At 49.0% G+C, this 24,395-nt stretch overlaps 1 protein-coding gene across 1 annotated transcript; it reads left to right on the top strand.

Moving 5' to 3' along the window:
- Positions 1 to 3,221: 3,221 nt before the first annotated feature.
- On the top strand, positions 3,222 to 13,328 carry MINDY4B (MINDY family member 4B). The gene is made up of 12 exons (XM_076343294.1): positions 3,222 to 3,301; positions 3,549 to 3,576; positions 4,208 to 4,360; positions 6,010 to 6,129; positions 7,647 to 7,738; positions 8,545 to 8,710; positions 9,161 to 9,226; positions 9,753 to 9,823; positions 10,687 to 10,759; positions 11,085 to 11,237; positions 11,356 to 11,536; positions 13,186 to 13,328. The coding sequence occupies exons 1-12, from the start codon at positions 3,222 to 3,224 to the stop codon at positions 13,326 to 13,328; spliced, it is 1,326 nt and encodes a 441-aa protein (XP_076199409.1).
- Positions 13,329 to 24,395: the final 11,067 nt, after the last annotated feature.

Consider the following 24,395-nt stretch of genomic DNA (forward strand, 5'->3'; position numbering starts at 1 on the left):
GTCAAAGTTACTACCCCAAGCAGAGATCATTCATCATTTGGAAACAGCGTGAACAACAGACTTAGTCAACTTCCCTGCAACGGCACAAGCAATACGTCCACACTGAAATCTGTGGACGTAGTTCTGTAAAGCGCAGCCAAGAAATGACACACCTCAGCAAGACTCTGAGAGTATGGAGCAGTTCAGACATTAGCGTGGTGGGAGCAATGCTAACAACGAACTCTGCAGCCAGACACCCTACAGCCTGGACCCGGGGAGCGGTGGGCCAAGGGATGCCTCCCCCGCTGCCTGACACCGGAGGGATGCTCGGCGCTGACTGCGGCTGAGGAAATGCCAGCGCCGCTGCCCCAGCGAGGAGCCTTTCCTCTCTGAGTTACTGCAGAGCTGAGACTGCGCTAGGGAAGAAGTTAATTAAGCTTCACAGCTTCCCCTCCGACATCTCAAAGCATTTACCTACATCATGGAGAAGTCAGGAGAGGTCTGTGCCAAAGCCCTCTTGACGCAAGTATGGGTTTCTCCCCTTGGGCCAATATTCACTTGTCTCTCTAGGGAAAGGGCTTTGACATCTGGAGACAGAAGCTGCCATGGAAATGCAAAGTTTCATTAACTTCTTAACTGTGTTATTTTTGCCGCCAGCCATCATTCCCATCGGAGGCCGAGAGGTGCAGGTCTGTGTCCCCTCCAGCCTGGCAGTGGCACACAGACAGGTGTATCACTCAGCTGCCATTGCCCCGAGGTTGGGCTTCATCCTCTCCCCGGGGGGGCAGCGGGCAGGCACGCAAACGGCCCAGCCTGGATGGAGGTGGGAAAAGGGACAAGGGGAACCAGCCCCACGGGGGGGACAGGCCAGGGTGGTGTGGACGCTGCACGCAGCTGAGGGATGGGGTGTCCTGTGCCACGTCCTCCCTCTGGTTTTCCAGACCAGCTGCTGAACCAGGCGGGGGATTTCTGCCTCCTGCAGCGAGGTCCTGGGCTGTTTGCTGTCCTGGTGCCTGAACTTGTCATCACCACCAGCACCGAAAGTTATGTGGACTTGAAGGGCAAAACCACATTTCAGTCCGGCATTCTGCAGAAAGACACAATGTCAAGCACATTATTGACAGGATGATGCCATTCCTGATGGAAAACACAGGAGTGGCGTACAGGACACTGTTCCCCACCACAGCAACTGCTCTGACGTTTCACCTGATGTCTCCAAAAGGGCACTGCTCGCTGGGAAGTGGTCTGCACGGTGGGGAAGAGATGGGTAATGACACTTCCACCCATTTCTCAGGAGCTGGTGCCTGGTCCCAGCGATGGCCAGTTCTACAGAGCCAGGTTCATGCTCCTCTGCCATAAAGTACCCAAATTTGGTGAACTCTCCAAATCTGGAAAGGCAGCTTATCCCACATCCTGATTTCTAATCCCTGAAAAGAGACAGCCTGGTTTGCATCAGTCTGCTCCATCCCAGTTTACTTACAAACGTGGAGTAGATTTGATCTATTTTATTCTATTTACAAATCCATAGGTAAATCTATTCTCCTTATGTCAAAACTCTGAAGAAATGACAAGAGCTAATAACGAATCAACTCATGAGATAAGCCAGTGTTTATCGGAGAGGGAAGGACTGACTGCCTGATTTTCCAGGTCAAATTCCTTTTGTGCCTGCATGCATCCTAGGGAGGCAATTAAATGAAGCAGAGATGCACTCGGTAGAGTACACTTTGCCATTACAGACCAGCTTCTAAGGGGCGTCTTTCTTTCAAACCAAATTCAGTTCTTAGGGCTCAAGAACACAACTCCCATTGACTGCAGCAGGAATTGTCCTCTGCTCCCCACACCCGGGAACACGCGAGTGAGAAGAACAGGTTAGCCCTAACTTTGTTTTATTATCCCCATGTATAAGCACTCTGGTAGCACAGTGGTGCAGAGCTGCTGCCGCAAAGCCTCCCCTGCGCATGGGGGAGTTTTCTGTGCAAACGCTCTCGCCCCATGAGCACAAGGTGGTGCTTGCCCCAGCACGCTCAGCACGACGCTCCCACCTGGCTCTTCCCCAGCCTTCTCCCAAGCAGAAATGCATGGTTCACACTCAATTTGCTGGGAACCTGGTGGATACTCTACCCTTTCTATAAGGAAGAGCTACTCCAATAGAGGCAAAGGGATTTTATGTCAGTTTTTAGGAAGCCAAAAGACTGGAGCCTGTATCACACCAAAGAAGAGAGCAGCTTTTTTTACCAAGTAAAGCCACGGGTCCTTCAGCTGGAAGAAAAAAACGGGCATTTCATATCTCACATGCAGGCTGGCCCAGTTAGTTTCCATTTTCATGAACCAAGATTTGAGCCAAGCTGTTCCCAATGACCCTGCAGAGAATGCAAAGCCATCAGAGCTGGACTGTATGGCTGCCCCGGACAGACCAGGCTTAGACACACCTGCGGAAACCCAGAGCAGCTTCCCATTGCGCCACGGGAAGCCAGGCTCATCTCATTAACATCAGCTCAACCTCACGTTTTTTCCGCCGAAACTCAGACAGATACCACCGGTCGGTGTGTTCTCACAGACCGAAAGAGAAGAAAACAAACTGCAAGATTTCCATGACCCCAGCAGCACAAAACCAGTGGGTTTCCCCCCGCTCAGCTATGCAGTGCCTGACCCGTGCGCCTGCATGACAGCCTTGCTACAGCAAGTGGCAGAAGTCAAGGGAACATCACTGCACGGATTTTTGCCTTTCTCCAGCTCATCTCCCCAGCAAATTTGCTCAACTTTACAGACATCTGCTAAGTCTGCTTTTTTTTTTCCCTTGAGCTACACACTTCCCACCCAGCCCTCGCAGCCCAGACTCCATCCCGCTTGTTGTCAGCCCACGCAGAGGGAGCTGCAGCCCTGCAGCCGGAAAATATCCCCTGCTCCTGCACCGCACCATGCCTGGAGCCAGCCCTTACAGAGCAGACACATAGCTGCAGTCAGCTTCATACAGCTCTGTCTCTGGCATAAAACATTCATGCTGCTTATACAGCAAACAGAAAAACACAGACTATGACGGGCTCTCATGAAAGTTTAATCACAGTGTGACGGTGGGAGCTGACAGTGAGCCCCAGGGGGTGACAGGCAGAAGGGATTTGGGTGCCTCGCAGAGGTGTGGGTCTGGGGGGAGCCGCTTTCCGAGCAGTCCCAGTGCCCGCATCCTTCAGCATCGCCCGGAGTGCGGGCGGCTGCAGATGGGTGACCAGGAGGCTGAGCGCACCATGCCATGGACAGAGCTAGAGGAGATCGCCAGCAAAATTTCAGATCTAAACAAATGGAGAGAAATTTTTAGTTTCCACGGGTAAGATTTTTATTCTGCTTCATTATAGCATTTTTAATTCCAGGTGTTTTTTTAATATCATTTTTTAAGTTATATTACAATACTTATGTGACCATGGAAAAAGGTCTTCATGTACTCAGTAATGCAAGCACTACAGCTTTTACTCTTCCTTTCTTTTGGGGCTCTTTTCTGGCTGGTCTCCTGTTTCTTCATATGTTAGCAATGCCTCTGTTGTTTTTTTTAATTTGTATTTATTTTCCCTTTTCAGTTTGGAAATCAGCAGTACAACTCATCAGGTAACTGTTTCTCTAAAAGGCAACATGTTGTATTTGTCTAGTGTTTTTTGCGACTATTCCACCAGGTTAGCATATTGAGGAAAACACACATCTATATATGCAGCACAGCAGACAGTCTTTATGGAGATTTATTTCTTATGCTCCTCTTTTAAGAAACATGCATTTTCTTCAGATATTTTAAAGGAATGTCTTCCTGATCTAAATCAAAGCGGCAGAGTAGTCCAGCATAAATTAACCTTTCTGTCTAAAAGTAACAGTTTTCATGGTCAGTTTTAGAACACAGGAAAAAAGGATAACAAATTAAGATCTCTAAAATATAAGTATTTGGAAAACCTGCTGTGTCTTTAGGTTGAAAAGCACTGAGGTTTATTCCCTGTAATTCAGACAAACACAACATTACTTTATATTCCAATCATCAGCTTGTAGGGACATATTTGTAATGTTTGAAGAAAGCTGGAAGTCAAACACACCAACGCCCCCTGACAGCATGCATACTGTCCCCCCGCCCCTCTGTAAGCTCATCGCCGGGTCGTTGTGCCCACCCCACTGGGAATACTGCGGGGGGGGTAACTTTTGGCGCACGCGAGGCAGCAGCTGTGGGATGATGTACCGTCTGCTCCTCTCTGTCCAGCAGCGCCGGGTCAGCGCTGGCGATGGAGCACCTGGAGCTGGAGAGCCCGTGGGACCACAGCCGCCGGCACCTCACCCCCACTCCGCCATCCCCAAGCCCCTCCTGCTCTCTCCAGACACGGGCGGCCGTCCCATCTCCTTGGAAATGGCAATGGTGAGCAGGCCTGCTGAATTAAGCATGAGCTGTAATTTAATCTCGTTAAAAGAAAGAGACTCGGGAACCTTACCTGGCGTTACGGGAGGCTCAGCGTATTGCTGGGCTGAAGGCTGCAGCCTGCTGTTAGCTGTAACAGAAGCATATAATCGTAATGATTTATTTACAAGACTTTTAAAGAACATGGTTGCAACACAACCTTAAAACTGATATACTATAATTCTCATTAGATAATAGGTCAAATGACAAAGTGTAATGTTTCCCTGCTCTTTGGTGCTTTCCTAGCGAATAGCCTCAGAACAGCAGGCAGAAGTTCAGGAGATCAGTAAGGTATTTCTACTCTCACCCAAATACCTGGTTTTGAGAGCACTAATGACGGGTGCCTGCTGCCCCTGCCCATATGAAGAGCCTTCACCAGAAGCTTGGGGGGTTTCTGCGGGTGATGGCAGAATTGTCTCTAGTGCCAGTCTTACCACCCGTGACCTCCCACACCAAACCACTCCCCTGTCACTTGAGCACAAACTTAATGAGAAGCTCAAGGGCTTAATACCAGAGGTGAAAACCTGACCAGGGCTGCATTACTGAACAGACATCTGAAAAATGTCCAGTCCTGAAGAGATTTAGCTACATAACCGCACGTACTGTCAGCTTCACGTGAATCCATCTTCCCCAGTTCATGACCCGCTTGCACAAATCACCCAGATCAGCGGTGAGCAATTTTTAATGGGAAGAGCCATGATGTATGTTTTGTTTACTTTGCTCAGCAAAATACATCATTCACCAAAATTAAAATTAATTAGGAAAAACATTCCAGGTGGGCCCAGGCAGCACCTACAGACTGGGGGTGGTGCGGGGTGAGGCCAGGAGGCAGGTTCACTCCCCCTGGCCACCAGCGCCCAGGCAGGTCCCTCGCAGCACCCAACACGGGAGAAGGAAGGGGGCAACCGGGGCCATCACCCCCCGCTGCCCCCTGGTGAACAGCACCCGCCTGGCCTTGTGGCAATGTGCTTGTGTTAAAAATTACCATAAATGAAACTCACTGATACAGTTAGAGATTGCAAGCATATCTATTTTAGGTGGAAGCCACATGTTTTTTTGAACTTTCTCTTTTAATTCAGCTGCCAACCCAAAAACTGACTGCATGTGCCTGGACGGGTCCTGGACATGGGACATGCTCAGCGATGGCCATGCCTGCCCTCCGAGGCGGAGGCCACAGATGAACCCTCCTCTGCTTCTCACCAGCACTGCACCTCCCTGGCCACTGCTGCACAAGCGCTTTATAGGGGGTTTGCACGGGCAAATGTAGATGTTTAATTCTGTCCCCAGAGGTGCCACTGATGATGGCAAGCGCCTTGCCCAGGTCTTCCCCCAAAAGGTGTAGTGCATCCGAATGTAAATTATTTACACACTACAACTGTACTTCACAGGAGTGGTTGAATGCTGGGTGAAGTCAGTCACTGCATTAACCACAAACATCATCTTTGCTTTGAAATTATGGGGCCTGATTCTCAGTAGACAATTTTACACTGCTCTGTCTGTGAGCACACACGCTGAACCTGTATCCCAGGGCCCCTCTGACGTTAAAGATCCTTCACGACACTAGGATGTGAAGGGAACTGAACCCAGCCCGTCTTTCTCCTCCTCCACAGGGTCTGCGAAAACTGCTATTTGGAAATGTGTTCAACCTCTTCAGCTCCGAATGGGCAAAAGCGTACTTCAGGTTTCGCGAGCCATACTCTGACCTGGCCTATGCTTTGGAGGCAGAAAAGGTAAATGTTTCGGTGCAGCGACAGGCACCGTCTCCCCAGCATCTCAGCCACTTGCAGGAGCTGGCAGCCAGTGCTGGGTGCCCCGGTGGTGCACATGCCTGCTCCCCATACTCTGCATGCCTGCACCCCATGGCAGCACCCTGCGCTCTGCATGCCTGCACCCCATGCCTGCTACCCACGCTCTGCACACCTGCATCCCACACTCTGCACGCCTGCACCCCATGCCTGCACCCCACGCTCTGCACGCCTGCACCGTGCACTCTGCACGCCTGCATTCCACGCCTGTTCCCCATGCTCTGCACGCCTGCACCCCACACCTGCACCCTATGCTCTGCACGCCTGCACCCCATGCTTGCACCCCGCGCTCTGCACACCTGCACCCTGTGCTCTGCACACCTGCACCCCACGCCTGCACCCTATGCTCTGCATGCCTGCACCCCATGCTTGCACCCCACGCTCTGCACACCCGCACCCTGTGCTCTGCATGCCTGCCCAGCTGAGCTTTCTCCACAGGGCAGGTTGCAGGGGCTTCCAGCTGCAGTCACGCTCCACAGCTGTCCTGAGCAAAGCTCCAGCTGCCCTCGCGGTGGAGACACTGAAACGTGTCTGGAAGTGGGATGAGCTGTCCTGATCAGCAGCACACTGCAGACACAAACTTTAAATACCACGGTGTTAAATGCTTCCAAAGTGAAGGCTCAAGTGAGAAGCAGCAGGTTGTTGTAGGTGGGCATAAATGAGTGGTACTTGCCTGTTTCTCTTTTGGGAATTAGAGTTACCTTCTTCTTACTGCCCCACCTGGAAATCAAATAGGTGAATTTACCTACATTTTCATTTACTGAAAGAGGGAGGTTTTCTTCTTTCTTATTTACCATTATAATACTGCCCCCAAAAAAGCAGAAGAACAAGATACACACTTAAAATTGCAAATCCCTTTAACCCACCAGGAGACTAAAATGCTTTTTACAAATGCAGGTGAAAACTCCCTGAGTTCAGAGGCTCTGTGACTGCAGAGAGGACGACAGCCCTGACATGTGCAGACAGCACGGCTGAGAGCTGGGCACGGTCACCCTCGTGCATGGCCCCACGTCAGCCCCACGCTGCCTCAAGACCCCGGTCCCTTTGCTGCAAGACTGGAGGAGAGAAAAAATAAGCCATGGTGCTTCTAGGCATACATGGTACCTGCAGCTCAGAGCCCTTCCCTGCAGCTGCAGCGCTGCAAGGGAGAGACCCCTGCCCGGGACCTCCCCTCCACATGAGCACGCAGCCAGAGCCACTCTGGAGTCTTTTCTTGAGAAAAGGCTTCTTGTTTTTGGGCACATAAGATCTTTTTCAATTTACTTTTCCATTTAGCTCAGGAGTTGTCAGCAGCACTCCTGAATTCCCAGGGGAAAAAAAAATTACCCCCCTGCTACTGTCAGCAGGATGGCTTAGACTGGCCAGGGACTGCTGTGATTTCCAGGAGATTGACATCGCACGTGCTAGTTCAGCACTGGAAAGTGTTGTCTTTCTGTTTCTAGGGGGGAACAAGAGCCATTCTGATGGCTGTACAAGCGCACATCATTAAATACCTGCTCTTCGTAAGAAACACAGAATATACTCACCTGGAAAGGTAAGAAGCTGAGCCTTCCCACAGGACATATGGAAACTATTTCCTTGCATTATTTGGACTAAGACAGACTAGCACCAGCCTCTAGGTTTAACCGAACTAGACCAAATTTCAGGTTTGCAGCTACAGATGGAGATTTGCACCCAGGAGAAAAGCCTTGTCTGACTCCCAGGCAAGGCTTTTTCCCACCAAATCATTTGTTTTTGTAATAGTGGCGCTTGCTTCCTTGTCCCACTCCCTGGTGCTGTGTTCACAGCCTGCCGGCAGCGCTTGGGCAGCATCGGCACTGCACGGATGTTCACCAGGCTGCCAGCCAACGTTGGCTCTGGGTGCCGAGCGCGCTGTGGGCAGCGTTGGGAAGGGGAAGGCAGAGCTCAGCCCTTGGTGCCAGGGACACCCACGCAGCAGCCCCAGCCAGGATGAAAGCCCCCACGGCAGACACATCACTCCCAGCACACGGGAAGCACGTCCGCACCAGGAGCAGCAACGGCACCAAGCAAAAAGTGGAAATTTCAGGGAAGATGGGCACAGCTCGATGCACAGCTGCCTTCTGCACAAATCCCCTTGCATCTTTGCATTCCCACTTGTTATGCCTGCACAGTCCTCACAGCCACCAGATAACACAGGCGGGGCAGGATCTCTGGGGTCTGACCCAGCCCTCAGCTGGCAAGGGGCCCGTTTCACACTTGGGTTCAGCCTCAGGGTTGGGGGGCTCTCAGCATACGCGAGGACGGACCCTCAACACAGACCTTCCCCAACCCCCTGGTCCCCAGCGTCCCTGCCCCATGCCCTTGTCTCCTGCCCTCCAGGCTGTGCAGGATAAGCCGGCAGGAGCAAGGGGAGGCGCTGGCCGTGGCCCTGGCAGACACCCTGTGGGCAGCAGGAGGAGGTGTGAGAGCGGTTATCTGCCTTGTCACCACAGACATCCATGTTATGCCAAGCGGAGACTACAAAGCCGACAACTTCACAGAAAGAGTGAGTACAAAAACACGTTCTGCAGACAGGATTTGCTTTAAAGACACATTTGGCCTGAAATTTTTAAAGACAAGAAAGATAAAATCTCATAAACCTGTTCCCTAACTTACGGTGCACCACAAATTGTGAGCACTTTAGACCCACGTCCCAGCTGGAGCCTGTAAGACACTTCTGCCTCCTCGTAGAGGCTTTAGGTGAGTCCAGAGGCTTCTCTTCCCTTTCATTAAAGGCTGATCTTTCTTCTCCTGCAAAAAGGAGAAACCAGTTAACGTAAAGCTGTTCCTCTAACTCTTTGTATCGAGCTGAACTTCTCAGTTTAGGAAGGGGCAGAGTAGACTCTTGCATTATTCTTTCATTTGTCTAAAGGAAACACTGGATTAAAAAGCTCAGCTTTTTGATAATAATTAATGTCTCCTTTACAACATCTTCCCCTATGCTTGGGCACGCCAGATCCAGCTGTTTGAGTTCTCTGAGAAAGCAGCAGCTCAGGAATTCATCTTTGACCATATAAACTGTGTAAGTATGGGATACTTGCTTTTTTCTGAGTTATTTTGTTGCTTGCTTGCATCTTATTTCACATTCAAAAGTGGACCTTATGGAGATCAATAGTATCGCCTTCAGCAGGACATTCAGACTGTTAATGTACAGTTAGTTCATGATCATTTCTGACCTTTCCTACGGGAAATGATCCTGCTCCCACTAAAATCCCCAGGACTTTACCCACCAATTTCAGTACTCAGTCCACAAACGCTGGGTAAACTGGGGCAGCATTTTGTACGTGACTCAAATACAAAATAAGGTTCCTTGCAACTTTAGCAAAAATCTGAGAAAAAAACTGTACAAAACCAGTTTAGCCAATAACTGGAAGTTTCTTCTTTCTTTTTTTTTTACCTGATCCTATTCAACAAAATTAGTTACAAAATCTTATTCATTTGGCTCAACATACTCACCTAAGGTTGTATTAAAGCAGAGGAATTCTTTTAATTAAACATCATATACCTGCCATAATTCCTCCCCTGTGATTACTTATTTCTTTTTCCAGTTCAAAGGTGAAGGAAGTCATGGAGTGATCCTATTTTTATACAGTTTACTTTTCTCTAGGACACTTGAAAGGTATATTTCATTTTTTAAACATTTTCCTCTAGTTTAGTTACATCTTCCGAAATGGTCTTTCCCTTGTTTTACTTAAATGTCCATTCTTAGTCGAATGTGGAGAAGCAACTGTCCAAGAGGCAGATGCAGACCCGCTGGCTGTGTTTTATGGATACGGACGTTGTACACTCCGAGTACCTGCCTGCACATCCGGGAGCAGGCAGGAGGGGCAGCAGAGAGGAGAGAAGCCCTGCTGCATACACAGCAAAAATAAAGCACTGTATAAAACCAGGAGTTGTCCCACTGACAGCAATAGTCACCGTCACAGTCAATTAAACTTAAACAGGAAAATCACAAGAAGTTTATTTAAACACAGCAGAATTCTGCCAGTGTGACTATGCTGGCAGAGGTGACTGATAGCGTCTTTCTAAACCCAATGTAATTAGATTTGGGTAAAGATGCTTTAGAAAGGTACAGAGGCATATTTATACCAATATAAAACATGATTCATACTAATGTGTAACACTATGACAGCTATTTAGCAAAAAATTGCACCGCTACTTCAAATAGTTGTGTTCAGGCTATGCCTGGGTGTAACAGGCCTTTCAGCAGTAATTGCACCGAGGGAAATCCCAGCTCCGTCTGCAAGTGGTTTGAATCTGACCCTACATTTGAATTTTAATAGGAACACATGTGAAGTGCAAGAGCTCCAGCTGAGCATAAAACTGCTGTGTCAGGATACCACTGCTGTGCCAAAAGCAAAGGGAAATAAATGAGTCTATGGAATTTCTTCCTGTTTTCCTCTTAATCAGGCAGTGATGTACAGCAACCACCTCAGGCACTGATCCGGACGCTACCATAACACTTTGTGCTTGGTTGTACAGGGTCCAAGAAGATTTAGACTGCACAGCAACTCCTCTGTTAAAATTCAGGTTTGGAAACATCACCTGTACACAGGTAAGATTAGCCTCATTTCTCAAGTTTTCTTTTTTTATTATTCCCACATTTGATTTAGGAAAAAATTCTCACTTGTTAATCCAATGAAAAAAAAAGCATAAGGTCATAGAAAAATGTTTTGCGAATTTTAATCATGACTGTCCATTTAAAAAATGGAGGAGGAGGATGATGATGATGATGATAATAACAATAAAACCACAGCTAGTCTGGCATACCTCTGCTCATGACAGGCACGACAGAGATGGGAGCGGGACACCACCTGCCATTTTGCAAAGGGCTTTTTCTCCGCTGCCTCATGGCGTGACCATGGGCTGTTTCCCCACAGGCCGTGCTCAGCCTCCTCCTAACGGGCCGAGCGAGCCCGCACGAGCTCGACGGTGGCCAGGAGCCAGGGCCTGGCGGCAGGGGCATCGAGGCATGGCGGCGGCGGGGCCCGGTGGGCTACCTGCACTGGGGCAGGTCGCAGGCGGAGCAGCAGGTGAGAGCTGGCACGGCCCCGCAGCCGGGAGGCCCATACCTGATGTCCACACACCAGACGCCAAGGCTTCGGGGACAAAGGCTGCATTTAACGCGAGGCTTCACCCTCCTCTCCCCAGGTGTGCCCCAGGCTGAGGACGCCCCAGCTGCCCATCTGGCTGTGCAGCATCACCGGGAGGCACGGAGTTCTCTTCGGCACCGACAGCCTGCTCCTCTCCGACTGGAAAACAGAGAGAGTCTTCCACCTGTACTTCTACAACGGGCAGCAGGAGCAGACAAAAACAGCCCATCTAACGATAGGTATGCACCCGAGCTTGCCGGGGGAGGATATGAGATATGGATGTCACATACAGACCATGCACAGAACTGTATATGTGTATAGCTAGGTGGGTCTACTTACACATACAATTCAGTGTTCTGTATTTAATATATACATGCCTACACTGTATATAACATTAAGCTTTCACGGAATGTGAGGAGCCTACTCCAAACAACAGTGTAAAAAGACACAAATAAAAACCTGGCTTTGGAAGGACCGTGACCATTTTGGAAGGGCTAATGCTCTCAAGCAGGTGGCCCATTGCTGGGAAGAGCTATAGGAGTGTTTTCTATAGAAGTAATAACTCCCGAGCCCCTGCGTAAACTCTGGTTCGCTGACACCCCGCCCCCCCAGCCCACAGCTGGTTCCTGGGCATGGTGGATGCTCAGCATCGGGCGAAGCCAAGGCTGTGCTGTTCTCCAGTGCCAGGGGGCCTGAGCGGGGCTCCAGTGGGCAGGCACCGGGTGAGCTGCCAGTGGCACAGAGTCCATCCCACCCATGGAGCACGCAGCGGGGGCGGCCACCGGGCTCACCCCCCCGGGCACAGAGCCCGTGGTCTCGTCCCAGCATGGGGGCCACTCAGGTCTTCGCCATTTTTCCCCTACTCCCAGATGTGGCCAAAGAGTTTTTACTGGAGAAGTGACAGTTTTTCAGGATACAAGACGCAACTGTTGCTTCTGTGTTAAATACTCAATACGGACATACTGTTTAAAACCGTGTTTCATCTTCTGTTGCTATTAAGCCCCCATCAGTCTAATACGAATGCCCTGCTGACTAAGTGTCCTAGAACAACTAGTAGGAGGAGGGAAACCCACAGACCCCCACCCCTCCCATGGGACAAATCCCAGGAGAGAACGTTCCTGTAAGTGTGAAGTTTAAATACAACAGGAAGCAGAATCGTTTCATGATTAATTCAAAATTTTGAATAAACCTATTTCTAATGCAGCAGTGCTGGCATGCAGGATGGGTTAACAGCCTGTTTTCAGCATTTAACTTAGATTTAAGCTTATATTTTCCTGCCCAGCAGCCAGGTGCCACCATGGCCTTCATGTTCCCCCTCAAGTTTTAAAGCCACACCAGGAGGAGTGAACTGCTCCTTGTAGCATCAAATGGATTGCGAACCAGGCTGCATGCTTAGGATGCGAGTTCCTTGTTTCTCTGTGCCACTGTGCACCGTTTACCTTCACTTTCTGAATGCCCAGCCCCTTTTCCTTGCTCTCCTTTCACTACACCTTTTAAAGTAAAGTAAGAAACTTGAAAACACCACACTAAAGGCTAAATTTGCAGGAAAGAAGGGTGAATCGGGATTCAGAGTCATGATAAGCAGCATGGCCACAGATAAGGATGTGCACATCTGTTCAGAAAAACAATATGCAAACGTACCCTGCAAGGAGTCGAGAGCAGTATTTATAGCGCCTGAATTTCCCCAGGCGGGGGCCCACACAGCGCAGGGGGGCAGCACCCATTGGCCCAGGGAGGCCAAGTCAGTGCTGCCCCAAGCTCCCTCCTGGGGCAGGGCAGGCAGCACACCTGCAGCAATCCAGCTGGTTCAGCTTTTAACCTTTTCTAAAACCTTTTTGAGGGGGGTTGGGTTTTTAGGACTCTTTTTTTAACTGCGTTTCCTTTTCAGACACTCATTCACATCACTGGGAAGAAGACCAAAGTGAAGACCCAAGCAGCCCAGGGAAGAGGCATCCGTCCGTGGAGATGGCAATCAGGACCAAGTGGGCAGGCGCGACTGTCAGCTGGAACGGGACAGACCCCTTCTTCTGAGGAGTCAAACAGGTCAGACCCCTTCTTCTGAGGAGTCCCGGCATCTCCCACCTGCTGCTGACTCCACCAAATACTGTGGCCTGGAGGAGAAAAAACGCCTTCACCAATAAAACAGCCTTTAGTGCCTTGAGCAGATGCCCTGTTTGGCAAGGCATTACACCCACTATGAAAGCCTGCACCGGTGAGGAACAGTCGCTAGCGACACTGCCTCACTGCACACATTTTCAGGTGGTAGGATGCAGGTTCATCTGCTTCCCACGACAGCTGGCAGAAAAAGGAAAGAGGGTGGCAATTTGCTTTCCTCCCATGCCAGGCAGAGATGTTAAAGAAATCAAGGTGTCTCTTACGAGTGCAGTGGAAGTGAAATCAATATTGAGCATTGACAATACTGTGTGCATCTAATTTATTTAACCCAGTGTGTGCAACTAATTTAGCTGTTTGCAACGAGTAAGGTTTCCTCTCAGCTCTCTGCAGCTGTGACTTCTGCAACCAGGTCTCTCTCCTGCTTCAGTGACAGCTCAAGCGCGGACCCCGGCCATGTTGGCTCGCGGAGCTATCCCGCATCCCGCGCACCAGCGGGGAAGCACAACTCGTGCATGGGGACGGGGGCAAAAGAGTCTGATGAGGCGCTCCTTGCTGTGAATTCAGCGATTTTACTGACTCAGCGTGGCCAAGTCCTGGCACCCTGCAGCAGCCTAGCGAGTGCTGGCAGGGCACATCGCTCCTCGCTCACGTTAATCTCTTTCCACTTCCTTTTTTATAGACACCCAAAAAAGACCCATTAGTCATACCAAAATGTGTGTTGCTAATGACAACTGTACTGAGAACAATAAACCTTTCTGCAAGTGATCCAGAAGTTTGGTTTAAATTATTTGAATTTAAAAAAAAAAAAACTGCTCACAACCAGCCTGAGATTCAGCCCGGCCAGGGTGAGGAGCCCACTGGTTAGCAAGCTAATGCAGGGTCTGCGCTTGTCATTCCCTCCCTTCTTCAATTTCTGCTCAATTCAGAGCTCCCCCAAGTGCATGGCATGCCTGCTGCAGAGCTGTGGGTCAGCCAAAGCGCGGCACTCCCCAAGCACCCGCAGCACCGGTGACACTGTGACAGGCGTGCCACCGCTGCCCAGGCACGGACACCACGCAGAAGGGCCTGGGGCAGGGCTGGGAGCCCCCAAAACCTGGGGGGCATTGGCGAGATGGCAGACCCCAGCGCCGGCCGTGGAGCTGCCAGCACAAGCCAGAGCCAGAGGGTGCTGGCAGGTGACAGGCAGCCTGCCTGCAGCAGGAAGGCACCCTGTGCCCCCACCCCACCAGAACCTCCGGCCAGACTAGGGAGGCCACGCTGCCCACACAGCAGCACCCAGGGCTGCCTGCGGGGGCTGCACGTTGGAGCCGAGGACAAGACCATGAAGAAGAGCCCATGCTAAGGCAGGGACCTTGCAACGAGACGCTGCAAGACAGCACTTACTTTAACTGGGGAATACCAGCATGCGCTTATGCAAATAATGAATTAATAATGAATGAATGAAACTGTGTGGTAAATGCTAACAAAGGTCGGTCACCCAGCACAACACAGTATATTGCAAAGCTATGTATGCTGTATAATAGCTAAACAGGTTACTACGGAGATAAAAGGGTACAAAGACCGGCCTTCCAGAGCTGTTTTCCATGGTGGTGGCAGCACCAGTCCTTCCTCGTGCTCCCGACAAGCCGTGGGGATGGTCAGCATGTCTGGCCCTGCCTGCACCGGCTCTCGCTCACGCTGCAGAGAAAGGCCCCAGGGCTGCCAGGTCTGCGCCAGCCCATCACCCTGCTGTGACCGCACCGGCAACTCTGGCCACCAGTGCAGGTGGGGGAATGGGGTGTCAGGAGCAGGGTGCCCTGTCCTTTTGGCCGTGCCATTCCCCCCAGACCCCCCCATCTCTCACCCGGCCCCTGCTCACCCACACCCCGCTGCTCCCCATCCTGCTCACAAAACCGGGTGCAGCAAATGCCCGTCTGATTGCTAAAGACAGAAAAAGGAAGGGGAAACCATGCCGCACCAGACTGCAGGAACACACACCCTTGCCACTTCCCTTGGGCTTTCATCCTTTGCTCCCCATGTATTCCTGTCTTTTTATAACCTTGCAGTGCAGGGCTAAATTTCAGCTGCTAATTTCCCTCGACGAGAACTAAGCCCTTGCTCATTTCTGCAAGGTAACATCAGGCTTATGGATGCTTTAAAAATAAGAATCAATAATGACACAATCTGGTTATTAGTCAAACTTGTCTGAAAAATCTCCACAGCTCCGGCACCTCAGAAAGCTCTGTCCTCATGACAGGGACAACAGCTACAGATTTTCACTTCTAGTCTGAAAATTTCTTTGCAGAAGACAAATAAACCTTGCAAAACCCCGCACACATCCCACAGATACTCAGGGGTGCTGTCATGCCCTGAAATACAGGAATATTTGGAGGGGATCAGGGGCTACCTGCAAAGGAATGCGAGCAAAAGTCCAGACGCACACAAATGAAACTCATGCCATGTTTTGGCACCTTGCATGAGTCAAATCTCAAGGAGGAAACAAGTATCAGAGCCTCTGGCAGCTCGCAGACAAGCTGCAGGTTTTTACCTGCAAGGGAGTCGCACAAGAAGGAAGCAATGGGATCAGCTGCATGAAAAGGCTTTTGAGGCCACACATTATCTCCAGAGACAAACTCTCCGTTAACTTTCCTGGCAGGTAGGGAAGGTGTCAGCTCTTCCCCGCATGGATGTGCCAGCATCTGTAAGTCTCTGCTGGGCACTGCCACTTCCCTCCCAGCTACCCTCCCACTGCCCTCCCCTTCCTGGCCACGTAGCTTCAGAAAGTGGTGGAAACATCCATCACCCGCGAGGTCCCTCTCCTGCACGGACCTGGTCACCGATGGGCAATGGGCTCTGAAGCTGCAGAGGAGACAAGCAGAGCTCATTTCTCTATTTACCACTCTTTTACAACTCATCTTTTAACTGCAAACAATTATTCCTGTGGCATAGACACGGTAACCTACAGCATTGCAGGGAGCCAGGCTATGGTTATCTCCAGAGACCGGTGTCTTTGTCAGTGGAGGATCAATAACCAGGGAGGCCGGTTGCAGCCTTATACCTTTCTGGCACTTATTTGACCAGCTCAGAGTCTGATTTGTGCTTTCCCATTTATCCCAAGCAGAAGAAATGGACTCTATTCAGAGTATCTTTAAACCAGACACCAACTTTCTAAAAACTATTTTGTACATTATTTATTTAAGAGGAGTCTTTGGGGCTGCTAAAAAAAAGTGCGATAGCCACATTCTGACATTTAAAAAAATAATTATACATATATATAGCTTAAATAATATATTTTTAAATTACCCTGTATTATTGAAAGCACAGAAAAACCACATTTTATTTGTATAATCATCCACACCGTTCCAGTCTATTTGTGAAAAGGCTCTTATTTTTCCTCTTCCCTATACCACAGAATATATAATAAACTACAAACCAAGTAAGAGATCTTCTCCAAGGCCACAGGACTATTCTGGCCTTGTTTTCACGCCAGGTCATGGGATCAGGGGGGAAAAGGACTCAGCGTGCCAGGATGGAGACCAGAATCTCAGGGACTACTAACTTTGATTCTCTAATCTCTAAAGACACACTCATATGCCTATGGCAAAGTTTCTCAACAGCTTTTACAATCAAAGTTCTCTGTTTTGTTTTGATATAACCTATAGATAAAAAAGAGGAAATTTCTCAAAATCTTAGTAACTCGGTAGCCTTTTTTAGTCTATATATTGTATGGTCATATAATTTCTAGAGAAAACGGTACAAACATCTCAATTATACCATGTCTGAATCTGTTAAACTTTTTTTTTTCCTCAGCAGTTAGTTATCAAGAGTTTGGCTTTCTGTTGTGAACTCCGTTTTAATTGGAACTGGTTTGGTAAGCCATTGATGAAGATTTTAAGCGTAATTTTACTCCAGGATGCCAAAATACTGTCATTCTTTGAGAGTGATTTTTTTTTTTTAAACTACTCAGTGTAACTCGCAAATCTTTCCTTAGTGCTGTCTAACTTCCAGGGCTCGTGGAGAGACAGCTGTCATAGGCTTCATTCAGTGCAGTGCTTGTTCCTATAAAAATTCAGCAAGAATTCAGGTGCTCATTCCCATTTGTGCTTTCCTGGTGAAAACTTCCCTGGTGAGGTCTGCCCTGTGATCTTGTTAATTTGTACCTTATAAAGTGCAAGGCCTTTTCATTACACCCGAATGCACGGTGCATTATTGAATGATTTCTCAAAATAGCAAAGGAAAACAACCTGTGAAACACTGTCAGGAGAACTATATACAAAAGGATTTTTTCTCATTTCTTGGCCTGTGCCATCTTGCAAGGTTTAATGGAACTTTACAAACATGAGAAAAAAATCAGACTTCAGCTAAGGCGGCATCTTCTTTTCAATGAAACTTGAGTAGATAGTGCCTTAACTGAAAATTCTGCGAGGCCTGTGTCCCATCCCACCTGCGGGAAGGGGAGAGTGACTAAGGTCCGCAAATCCCCTCGGTGTGGATTAAGGTGAAATAACACTCAAGGTCCAAAAACAAACTCCAACTTTAATGGCACGAACACTTCTATAAGCATCAACCCTCTATGTCTTAATATATAATACAAGCTAAGCGGCTTTGTGAGGAGTTGAGGTAGGCCTTGTATTACTTAGCAACATCATAAGTAGAGAGCAAGGGGGGGGGGGGGGGAGAGGGAAAAAAAGAGCTGGGAAGCAGGAGAGAGGTAGAGAGAGATAAAGAAATCACCAATCCTGGATCCAGCATCGGACCTGCCAACAGGGGGGAGAGGTGTCGGTGTGGAGAGTGCCCCAAGGAAGCTCACGTGCGCCCCTATTTATTGGCTCCAGCCCAAGGTTTCTAGAGTCTTCTCTCACCCCAGCTTCAGGAGTGGTTGAGACATTAGTCAGTCAAGGAGAGTGACGCCGGGCCCCTCCCCGTGGCTGGCTTCTGGAGCTTTCCCTGGGGCATTGCCTGTGCTCACAGCACAGTCACTTGGGCCTCGTCCCTTACACCACCCCGTGGCTCAAACACTCCGAGGTCCTCTTTGATGGTGGTGATCTGGACATATCGCAGAGAGGAAGAGATAGAAGAGAAGGAGTGGCGAATCAGGCACCTCATTACAGCAAAGCTGACAGCTAGACCGATTAATATTAACAAAAGCATTACTAAAGCTTCTACTATCCAATCCCACCATCCCGTAAGTCTGAGGCTTTTGAGCAAAGTTGAAATCCACAAGGCAGGGTTCCAATCCCCCGTCCAATCACTCGGTAGCATTGGTTGGAACAAGTCTCCTGTCTTGGCTGTGATTTCCTGCACCTTCTGACGGGCTTCCTCGATCGTGGTCGTGGCATTGTGTATGGTAACGCAGCATTCTCCAGCCGTATGGTTTAGCACTCCACACACACCTTGTTCTTTAACTAGCAGCATGTCTAAGGCTAAGCGGTTTTGCAAGGCCATCTTCAACACCTGCTGTACCTGTAAGTTCAATTCTCCAAAAGCACGTGAGGTCCAATTACTCAAAACATGCATTTGCCAGGTTAAATTTTCTAACACAAACTGGTGTCTTTTAAGAGTTATATATGGGGTGAATATATTTTCTAACATCAGAGATGTTGTCATGCCCCAGGTATAATAGTCAGGTATTTGGACTCCATGCACTGCCCACTCAGGTGCAGACTGGGGTGTTTGAGTATCTCGTTTCTTTCGGTTGTACCCAGAATTAATAAAATCAAATGTTTTGGAAGGGCACATTGATGGAATCCCAATGGCACAGCGTAAACCTGCCATTTCATGTACATGTAGGTGTGAGTACATGCTCCCATCTGAACATGCCCAAAAGGTACCCTGAGGGGCTGGATATTTAGCAGTGGAGCATGTTGATGGGTCGTAAGGTTCAGCTAGTTTGGCTTCCCCTTCCCACGCAAGATTCCACTTCGTTTCATGGGTAAGTGTAACTCCACATTTTAACACAGTTTCTTGATTGATAATGTTTCCATAACACATGAGATCTCCAGGCTTAAATCCTGGTACTGAGAAACCCCAACAAATGCACATATCTCAGATAAAGATTCGTAGTTCTGGTACATACCAGGTTTCTATTGGATCCCACGATAACGAGTCACAGCTAATTGTTTGTGAGCAATTCATTAGAGGAGTATTTTCATAGGGTAGGGGATCTATTTCTCGTGTATCAACTATACTATCTGGGCTGGATAAGAAATGTTTAAAGGACCAAGCATATTCATAACGAGAACGATCATGGTGGGCGTAGCCACCCCATTTACTAGGAATTTGAATACACCAACCGGGGGAAAACAGGACATTATATTCGTGGTGTAGCGGTTCGCTGTGAGGCGGGGAGTCCCACCACCATACCAGGTTACAGGGGATCTCCACCTCCTGGGGACACCATGTCCATTTCAGTACAAGATTGCAAGGGATCTTCACTTCCTGGGGACATAACGTCCAATTCTTTCGGGCTGCGAGGGCAGCGCTTGTAGTTCCCTTACAAAGTTGTTGCTTCCAACAGGTAGCATTCCACATGTCTCTCCAGGTCCTGTTAATTGGAAATAGGTAGGCCACTGGAGAGGGTGTATACCAAGTTGTCCCACTATATTCTTGGAATGGGAATGAATCTGCTCCCCACAAACATTTTCCTTCCCCATGTGGATTTTGGATGCACTTTTGGTTTAGTATTTCTAGCTTTGAATTTAGAATTCGTGAAAAATTTAGCCAGATAATGGCAAATTTAAATCCTGCTGACATGGATGTGGGGAGGTCCACACAAAGACCTTGGTCTGTTCGATTCCAGATTCGGGTAAAGCCAGTAATCAGCTCCCATGCCAAGTTGGGTTGGTTATTCAAATTCCCAGTTGGTTGAAACAAGATTGTACATTCACAAAGTAAGAATATAAACTTCTCCCACACCATCTTTCTCTATTAAAAAGCAAAACAAGCTTAATAAAATCAGACAAACAATGCAAAGAATGACCCACTCAACAACCAAAAGCATAAGTCCCACAGTGGGCTTCCGGCAACCTGCAAAATATATTCATAAAGACGAACAATGATTAATAAGATGGGACAATCCATCGGGTATGGATTTGGTGATCCTTCCCATGTGCGTCGGTGGCCACCCAAGTATAGAGATTTAGCGGGTTTTTTTAAGGTTAAAGGCACCGCTCCCACCGTCGGTAGGTCCACCAGAATGGGTTGTCCCGGATAATGGAGCGGATTCACAGAGTCCTTAGCCTCCCTTTTTCCAGGGAGTATGGACGGAGGCTTGGGACAGAATGCGGTGAGTCATGGGCACCCGTTAATTCCCCAGCAGCTATTAACTTTATATGCTGCATCTGATAGTCGCTGTGCCCACCCAGGTTCATGAGGTTTCAGAGCTCGCTTTAAGAGTCCGTTGGTGCGTTTGACAATGCCATTTGCCTGGGGGTAGTATGGAGTGTGGAAGATCCACTGTATTCCTTCGCCCCGTGCCTACTCTTGAACCACCCCGGCAGTAAAGTGGCTTCCATTATCCGATTGGATTGATTGGGGTTTAGGTAGATAACTGAACCATAACTTTAAACCTTTTACAGTATTATTGCCCGTCGTACTGCTTCTGCTTGGGTCAATCCCGACACCACTTCAACTCCTACTAGTACATTTTGTTTTCCTTCAGAGATCCGAAATGGACCAATGTAGTCCACCTGCCAAGTGTCCCACAACCCTTTATTATCTCTTATGTGCAGAGGTGGGTCCTTAAGGGGGTTGTGCTCCCCTAATCAGGTGCGATATAAGCTGCACACGGAAATAATAGTGTTACACAGCTCTCTGGTTACAGACCACCCTCTGCTAATTGCTTCCCTAAATAGATCTTTACTTGCCAAATGGCCTCATTTTACATGCAACCATTCCAACAGGTGTTCCCATTTTTCCCCCTCGCCTTCTATGGCCATTCCTGCTAAACGGGTTAATGAGTCCACCTGATTATTCAGAAGGTGAGCTAGGTGATTCCCAGCTTGGTGTGCGGCAACCCACTCTACTAGAAAGGGTTTCTGCTTGGCAATATTTAGGATTTCTTCCCATTTTTCTCATTGCCACACTGGTACCCGATTGACCTCCCATTGATTCTGTTCCCAAAACAGGAGCTATTCGGTGCATCCCTTGAATACAGCATATGAGTCTGTGTAAATAAACACTGGTTCTTTAGTCTCGGCCTCTTTAACAACCACGCTCCACACAGCTACCAATTCTCCCACCTGAGCACTTCCCTCCCCTTCTGTTACGATTCGGTTCCCGGAATCAACATGTAGGGCTACCGCCCGGTATTTCCACATCTTTCCCTCTCTCCTAGAGGACGCGGCAGTGAACCACACGTTTTTCTGGTGGGGGTCAAATGGAGGGGCAGGTTTTATATAAGAGGGGGGTGGTCCCTGGTTTGGTTGGTTGTCAGGAGGTTCTTGTATTTGGAGCATTTTAGGTGCTCCCTCCTCTATCTGGCGCGTATGGCAGTAATGATCTAATTGCGCATACCACTTATTGTTTCTCGCTGTGCAACCCCCGCAGGGAGTGGGGTTCCGGCCAGTACCAGCTTCAAGACCTTAAAGGGTCCTTGAAGAATGATTGGTTGTTGCCGTATGATTTTTTCAGCTTCCTGTAGGGCTAGACTCACCACAAAGAGGCCCTTCTCCCAAACTGAGTAACGCTTTTCTGCGTCTTTAAAGCTGCACGAGTAAAACCCGATGGGACGGGTCGGGCCCTCCGGTCCGCGCTGCCACATATGTATAGATAGTCCATGGATTGTGAAACCCCATTCAATATAAAGCGGGTCTGTTGGGTGTATGGGCCCCAAGGCCTGATATACCCCAGCCTCAAAGATTAACAACTTTAAGGCTTCTTCATGGATGGGGGTCCAGTCCCAGGTGGCCCTCTTGCGAGTTAAATCATAAAGGGGGCGGGCTATGATGGAGAAGTCTGGGATATGCTTTCTCTAAAATACCAATAAGCCTAGGGCATGTTGCAGCTCCTTTTTATTTCCCGGCATCTGTACTTGTTCAAGGGTAGTTAAGATTTCAGGAGGAATACCCACTGTTCCTCCCTTCCACCAAATACCCAGGAACTTTACCTCGGAAGATGGGAGCTGTACCTTTTCCGCCGGAAACTGAAGCCCCAAATTTTCTAGGTGAGTAATTATCTTAGTTTGGGTTTGTCCCACCGCTGTGGTATCAGAGCCACCGATCAATATATCGTCGGTATATTGATATATTTTGACCCCCTCTCCAGGAGTGACTCGGGCAAGCTCTTGTGCCAGTGCGAAGTGTGCAATGGTCGGCGAATGGCGATATCCTTGGGGGAGGCGTGTGAAGGTGAATTGCACACCTTCCCATGTAAAGGCGAAGCGATCTCTGTCTGCTTCCTGTAAGGGGACCATAAAAAACATATCTTTCACATCAATGGTTGCTAAAATTTGGTGGGCTTGCTCCTGTATAGTTGCGATTAATTCGGCCATGTTAGGCACTGCGGCTGTCAAGGGGCCCGTGTTGGCATTTAAACGCCAATAATCAATTGTCAATCGCCATTTTCCATTGGGTTTACGGACTGGCCATACCGGGGAGTTATAAGGCGAGTGAGTGGGGATGATTATCCCTTGTTCTCGCAGTTCGGCTATCACAGGAGCTATTCCCTTCCTTGCTCCTAATGGTAGGGCACAGGGTTTTACATTAACAATTTTGGAGGGGGGAGCACGGGCGCCGATTGTAAAAGTCTTATGAGAGCTGCGGGGAGTCCAAATTTCCACTCCCTCCCCTTTGAGTCTACCCAGGCTTGCCCCTTCAATACATCAAGTCCCAAAATATTCGTAGGCAATACACCCAGTATCATCATAACCTCAATAGGGGATGTGTCCCCCGGCAACCAGCACTTGACTCGAGCTGTGGGTTGTGGTTTGGAGTTTCCGAACACATCCGTGACAGATTTGCTTTTTGTCGGTGACTATACCATTGCGGTTAGCAACATCTGCCTGAAGTGCTGACATTTGAGCACCTGTATCTACTAAGAACGTAACAGGGGTCTTAAAGGGACCGAGGGGAAATGTTATCAATAGGTCCCCTTTACTATTTTCTGTGAGCCTTCTTAAATGGACCCACTGGCCATCCCCTGGCTCACTTACTGGGGACGGCATGTCCAGTTTCCCATCCCCAGGTCGATCAAATCCTTTTTGGGGGCGGTAGGAGCCTTAGAGGCAATTATTGCCCTATCATCAAATTGGGATTCTGCCCTCATACTCTCCCAAGTGGGCTGTTCAAATTTGGGGGGCATTTTCTTTTTGTCTTTCCAGGCTCGGATGAGTTTTTCTAAGGCCATAGTGGGCATACCATCCATTACATCCCAGGGAATCCCCTTTTCGATTCCCACAGCCCACAATAGGTTTCTCTTTGCCCCCAAGGTTCGTGCAGGGGGTGGGGGTCGATTCTCCTGCTGTTCTGCTCTCCGCACTGCAGTTTTCAATTTTGTGGCTCCCCCCATGATTCCCATCCTCCTACCATAATTTATTAACTCTTGGACTACTTTGCCCCAAGTCATGGGCCCTCCTCGGGCTCATCTCCCTCCTCGTGGGGCTAGCGCGTCCCGCAAGTGGTCTTGCAGTTGCACTGCATATAGTTTCAAGGAATCAGGTAAACCTCGGATTAGGGGAGTCATTCTGTCAGGGTTAGCAATTAATAACATTGGGGAAGGTTGTTGAGGGACCAAACGCCTATCATGCATTAATTGAAGACAAGCAGCCTTTTGCAGACTCTCGATCAAGTGGTTTGTGGTCGGGGTTTCAATACACACAGGATCTCCCCTTTCCAAGGGGTCTAGACCCCCTGCCCAATAGGCAGCTCGCTGGGTTAATGACTACGGCTCCCTGGGGTCATCGGTAGTTAGGAAAACCCCTGGCCTCCAGTACCCCTGGGCCTCATCTTCTGACAACAGGACTCTGTCACCACCGGTCAGCGATACCCTCCATACATACTCCGTTTC

The sequence above is a fragment of the Aptenodytes patagonicus genome, chromosome 6 (genome assembly GCF_965638725.1).
Source record: "Aptenodytes patagonicus chromosome 6, bAptPat1.pri.cur, whole genome shotgun sequence".
In the NCBI taxonomy this organism is placed as follows: domain Eukaryota; kingdom Metazoa; phylum Chordata; class Aves; order Sphenisciformes; family Spheniscidae; genus Aptenodytes; species Aptenodytes patagonicus.